This window comes from Myxine glutinosa, chromosome 8 (assembly GCF_964187855.1).
Source record: "Myxine glutinosa chromosome 8, kmMyxGlut1.1, whole genome shotgun sequence".
NCBI classification, from domain to species: Eukaryota; Metazoa; Chordata; class Myxini; order Myxiniformes; family Myxinidae; genus Myxine; species Myxine glutinosa.
The window spans coordinates 106,152,087-106,158,565 of record NC_136268.1 but is presented as its reverse complement, the minus strand read 5'-3'; the positions used below and the strand labels follow the sequence as shown (position 1 = coordinate 106,158,565).

Here is a 6,479-nt window from a genome sequence, read left to right as displayed (position 1 = left end):
GTTCAGTCTCCATGTGCCTGGAAGTTAGCCAACATCATTGCAATACACAAGCATGATGCAAGAACTGATCCTATTAACTATAGGCCTATTATCTTGCTTCCCATTACATTATAAGCAAAGTCTTGGACTCTATCATTGGAGTTGGCATCATTCCTTCCTTTTCTCCATTGACCTGATCTCAGATCAGTTCGGTTTCAGACCCAATCATTCTACCTTGGACAGCAGAATATTGCTTTTGCTCTCCCAACAATGGATGGAAGCCCTCACTATCAGACATGAGTTTAGGGCCATCTCTCTGGACATATATCGAGTATTTGAAACAGTTTGCCAATCCCGCTTTTCTCCAAACAACGTGCTAATGCTATCCGAGGTCACCTCCTCTCACGGATCACTAATTCCTCCACATATTATCGCTCTTAACGGGATCCTCTAGTCTCTTCTCCCCGTCAAGGCTGGAGTGCCCCAAGGCAGTGTCTTGGGCTCAGTCCTGTTCCTCATCTTCACCGATGATCTTTCTGATTCCTTGGAAAATCCTACCTATCTCTTTGCTGATGATTATACCCTCTGCCATATCATTTCTCATATTTCAGACAGACGTGCAGCAGCCTCTTCCTTCTCTGAATACCTTGGTAGAATCAGGAGCTGGTCCAACACTTGGAATAGGTCTTTTAACTCTGACAAATCCCACATCCCCACCCTGTCTCTCTGTAAGAGCCAAAAGACCCCAAAGACCCTTAAAGACCCAAAATACCCTAAAGACCCAAAAACACCAAAGTCCCAAAAGACCCCAAAGACCGAAAATACCCTCAAATATCCCAAAGACCAAAAAAGAACCTGAAGACTCAGAAGACACAAAAGACCCCGAAGACTCCAAAAACTCAAAAGACCTCAAAGACCAAAAAGACCCTCAAAGACCCAAAAGGCCCTGAAGACCAAGACACAAAAGATCCAGAGGACCCAAAAAGACCCAGAGGACCCAAATAACCCAGAGGACACAAAAGACCCAGAGGACACAAAAGACCCCGAGGACACAAAAGACCTCGATGACCCAAAAGATCCTGAAGACCCCGAGAACCAAAAAAAACCCAGAAGACCCAAAAATTAGTAAGGCCAAAGCTTCAGACTTTGGCATACTCATGAGACTGTACTGTCGAATAAACTGTTCCAACCCTTCATTTTTGACAGGCTTTTCTATTAGCAGGCATTATGATGCAAAGGTGAACTGAATAGATTATTGGGTCAAGAGGTCAGAGGTCCCGTTAGGTAAAAAAAATTCTGTTACTGCGCTCACTTGCGAACCAGTGATGGCATTTTGATCAAATTTGGTATAAGTATATATTATGATGAAAAGACGAACTGATTACATTTCGGAATCAAAGGTCAGACAAAGATCATGTCAGGTAAAAATGTGATACTTGAGAACAGCTGAAGGGATTTAAATCAAACTTGGTAAAAGTATATATAACGATGTAATAATGGGGGCGGAAGCATATCAGTCGATGTCGTGACGTCGACGAGTGCAGTTCTATTTATTTTTGGAATAATATTTTTGTTTTGCTTTAATCCTGTGTATGGATACGTCATGGTTTTGAAATGTACAGAAGCAAACTTTTAACAGCGTTGTACACAGGGCCTTTACTGCAGTCATAGCATCAGCAAGGAATCTTTGCTTTCGGAAGGAAATTGTCATGCATGCAGCAGAAATGTCTCTTTCATAGGAATGAACAAACGCAGAAAACAATTCAACGAACCGCAAGTCACTGCAGGAACAATGAAACTGAAAAAAAAAAAAATGGGATAGTTCCACTATGAGACACACAGCCATGATTTCTGCAAACGTTAAAATCCTAAGCACTCAGTTGTACTCATAATGAGTATTTAGCATATAGACAAACAAGAATGGAATACCAATTCTGTTCAAACTGATTTCTAAAGCTGAAATCGCATCCAGGAAAGGCTTCGGTTGATCTCCACTATCATGTCCTGTTGTCCTCTGCAAACTTTTCATTAAACTCTACTCCCACTCCCGACCTCGTTTCATATCAAGGGTTTTTGTTTTCTTTTCCCGTTTTCTCTCATGCAGTCACAAAATGGAATATCGTGCCTCGAGGTCACAAGGCAAAACGTTTTATGATGAGAGGGCCAGTGCCTGCGGAAGAACTCGAAGTTTAATGGTGCCGTCTCCTCCACAAGAGAGGAGGCGCCCAGCAGCAGGGCAGCACAGGTGCAGCACTCCGGAACCAGCCAGGCTGGGAATCAGGGAATGACGAGCATGCTCCCCAGAGAGAGTGAGGACAGGATGCGCAGATGTCAAGCTCCAAACCTGGTGAACACATTCATATTCTCGATTTCTCTGAATCTCAAACAGTCAGTGCGGCAATGCTTATCAATGATGGCTTTGTATTCCCCTTAAAAACAATATTAACTTCCTCTGTACTTTTTTTGTACGTCAGAACTCTTCTCTGCTTGTTATATATACGGTATTTACAAGCCAACCTGAGCCTTATTTTTTTTTGGGGGGGGGGGGGGGAGGGGAGGGGGCGGGGGAGCAGGGCGAGGAGGATTTCTTTTTAACAGCGATTACAACTGTAACCACACCGGCTAGTTTAAGGTCACATCCTCTCCAGACCAAGGGCATGCAGCCTTGAAATTTCGCAATAATTAGTCTCACTCAAACTATTAATTTTAGTGCTTACTATTTCTGGCTTGGATGATGGCTATATTTCACTTACTTGTATGCAATAACTTATTCAACTGAATATTTTCAGCTTTTCAGATGTACTGATCTGGATGGATGTGGGTTTGTATTTTCTGCCACTGACTGTCGTATCAAACAAGAGTAAATTTGCAATGCAGACAACATTCAGTGAAGGGGAACAAGTAGTAAATTCCACAGGTTTTTCATTGAATGTGTGTGATCCATTGTCAGAGAAGAGGCAATTCATGTGGTGGGCCAAGATGGAAATGGGATCACCTCTCAAGGCAATGGACTTAATTACATCTCGGAGCACATTGCCAGACGAACAACTCAAGCCCTCAAAGGAAATATCTGCATTGTGTTCAAGTGCCTTGGATGTCATGTCCGATGAGAACAGCGCATAGGAAACATCCTAACCCTAACCAGACAAGGTGGTGTAATGGTTAGAGTGTCCCCTCTGCAAAGCCTGGGCTTATCATACCAAAAACTTTTTAAATGCTGCTTCCTTGCTTGACGTTCAGCATTAAAAAGGCTAAGAGCACGTACAATCCCCATAGGTTGGCATCCATGGAAAGGAGGGAATTCCTCCATAGTAAATACCCCGCTAAGTGCAGTGAAAAAGCGACGCCATTGTTGTGATGTCGCTGGTACCCAGAGTACCCCGGGAAGTGGCAGCACTTCCCCCAAGCTCATTGGCAGTGTTTGTCTCATCTAACACTCTTGTGGTGTGTGTGTGTGTGTGTGTGTGTGTGTGTGTGTGTGTGTGTGTGTGTGTGTGTGTGTGTGTGTGTGTGTGTGTGTCAGCTCCGTTTATAGCCTGAGATCATGTGAAAAAAAAAATACCTGGCCTGGTGAAAACAAAGGGGTTACACAAACTACCTCAGAAATAAATTGTAGATAGGGCAGTCAGCAACACGGTGTTTCCAAAACAAAGAGATCATGGATGTGGAATGGAGGTTGAAGGTCATGTTCTGATCCTTTAAAAATGGCAGTCACAAGGATCCTACAGCAGGATATGTCTATATATGTATATATTATATCTATAGATATATATTATATCTATATACATATTATATCTATATTATATACAGTGCTATATATTATATACAGTGTATTATATACAGTGTAAGGACGGACGCGACGCGAATGTTGCGGATATGGGATTTGCATCCATCCATATCCGCTTGTAAATATTCCCCTATTTCCTCAATACTTCCCAACTATCCCCAATCCCCCATTCCCTAGTCCCATTTTCTGTAAACAACACTCTGTAGACCCGACCTCCCCCTATTTCCCCCATTAAATGTCGTGCCCAGGTTCACCGCATCTCATGTAAGACAACTATAGGACATCTTGCTAGTTATTCTTAGTCTATGTCAGTTAAGGACTCGTTTCCATTAATTCTGACCCTTCGTTGCACCAGAATGTGATTGTATGGCACCGTTAGGAAGTTTAGGACCTCCCAATACCTCCCTGCAGCTCTTCCTCACGGTTCAGCAACAACAACAACAACAACGGCAGCGGCGGGCGCGGGAAGTGCGCGTCCTCACTCCGGCTTGGTTGGTAGGGGGTGTTGGGAGGGCATCAGGCCTTCCCAACGAGCCGCCATCGAACATGTGCTCGACGGGGTTACCAAATAGGGGCTCCCTGTCAGCTCCTCGTCAAGGGAGGAGCCCGGTAACCCCCGCACCCAATGGAAGCGGCGGACCGGCCCCAGTGGGGTGGAGCCAACCAGCCGAGGGCGTGTCACTCCCCGCTGAGCATGCGCAGGGAGAGGGAGGTGACGTCAGATGCGCGCTGAGCTTGGAGCAAGCAAGACGTACCCTCCGAGTGCTGTGAGGCCTCCCCGCATCTTTTGGACTGGACCGTGCTTTATCCTGTCCCCGAGCCAAGGTGCACCTTGTGCCATCGAACTACCTGTCCCTCCCTGCCATCAATCCCTGTGTAAGTCAGCCCTGTTCCGTTTGTCTGTGGTCTGTCTGGGAGAGATAAGATTGTATTTAAGTGCCCATCTCCTCTGTGTCTTTTACCTCACTCTGCCATGTAATCTACCCCCCTTTTCTCCACCACTGTAATTATACCCTCCTCCGGAGGTCGTGAGAACTGTACCCCTTGCGTCGTTTCCTCTTTCCCAGTCGTCGCGTCCTTTCCATCATTGATTTGGCATAGCGCGATTTGGTCAACGTCTGGGTGGAATCGGGGTCTAGTCGGGGAATAACTGTTCGGTCGCGGCAATACCACCGCTCGGTAAATAACATCTAAACCGCGTCCGTAACAATATATATATATATATATATATATATATATATATATATATATATATATATATATATATATATATATATATATATATACATATATATATATATATATATATATATATTGTAGCGGTTACCGCTGGATGCACACAATCGCCTTGCACCGGCCAGAACACGGCCAGACGCGCCTCTCCCGGGCATGCCCGGACTCACTGTTCCCGGGCACGCCCGAACCTCCCGGGCATGCCCGCTATCGCCTTTCCAGGGCTCGCCCAGACCGTCTGGGCATGCCCGCTATCGCCTTTCCAGGGCTCGCCCAGAGCGTCCGGGCATGCCCGCTATCGCCTTTCCAGGGCTCGCCCAGAGCGTCCGGGCATGCCCGCTATCGCCTTTCCAGTGCTCGTCCAGAGCGCCCGGGCATGCCCAGCCTCGACTTGCCAGGCCGCAGCCAAACATGCCCGGGCAGGTCCAGACTCGCCTTTCCAAGGCTCGCCCTTGATACCCGGGCATGCCCGGTATAGCTTTTGCCGGGCAAACTTCCCAACATAAATGTGTATATATATTATATATTGCTGCCCGATAAACGGGCTTTTCTGAGTACCCGAGTGTGATACATTTATTAAACCTACTCGGACGAATTTCCATCTTTGGTCGCGTCAATTCTTTTAACTCGCGTTGGAGCCCAGCTCCTTCAATATATATATATATATATATATATATATATACATACACGTAGTGTGTTCAAAAAGTATCCGACCTTTATTTTTCGTGCGTAAACAAATGAAGCTAGGGAGGCATTGATTGGTGCACGTATGTAGGCGATCCTACTGCGCACGCATGAATTTTTTCCCACCTGCAGAAGCTGTCATTCGACGGCAGACCGCCGATGAGTGAGGACATGTAAGCGAGCGCCGTCGGATTTTCGTTTTTGACAAAATGACGGAAAAACTTGAACAACGCCACTGCATCAAATTTTGTGTTTTTTGGCCTCGGGGATGTTGGGTGCTTCCATTGTGATGACTGCAACTTGGTTTCTGGGTCGTACCCATAAACCCAGGACTCATCGCCAGTGATCACTGTGTTGAGGAAGCTGGGATCGCTGTTCACAGTCTCCAGCATGTCCTGTGCAATCTCCAAACGGAGTTGCTTCTGCTCAATCGTTAGCAGCTTTGGTACGAACTTCGCTGAGATTCTCCTGAAGCCCAAATCCTCCTTCATAATGGAATGAACGGTGTTGAATCTTGCGGATCGTTTCCACTTGGGAATCGCCAAACTTTACACAAAATTTGATGCAGTAGCGTTGTTCAAGTTTTTCCGTCATTTTGTCAAAAACGAAAATCCGACGGTGCTCGCTTACATGTCCTCAATCATCGGCGGTCTGCCGTCGAATGACAGCTTCTGCAGGTGGGAAAAAATTCACGCGTGCGCATTAGGACCGCCTACATACGTGCACCAATCAATGCCTCCCTAGCTTCATTTGTTTACGCACGAAAAATAAAGGTCGGATAATTTTTGAACACAGT

At 45.8% G+C, this 6,479-nt stretch overlaps 1 protein-coding gene across 1 annotated transcript in view; it reads right to left on the bottom strand.

Moving 5' to 3' along the window:
* Positions 1–1,638: 1,638 nt before the first annotated feature.
* DMXL2 (Dmx like 2) overlaps positions 1,639–6,479 on the bottom strand; it is a 169,035-nt gene continuing 164,194 nt past the window's right edge. Inside the window, exon 47 of the mRNA XM_078783981.1 lies at positions 1,639–2,323. Within this exon, the coding sequence (XP_078640107.1) occupies positions 2,129–2,323 (195 nt within the window). The 3' untranslated portion in view covers positions 1,639–2,128. The remainder of the gene's footprint in view (positions 2,324–6,479) is intronic.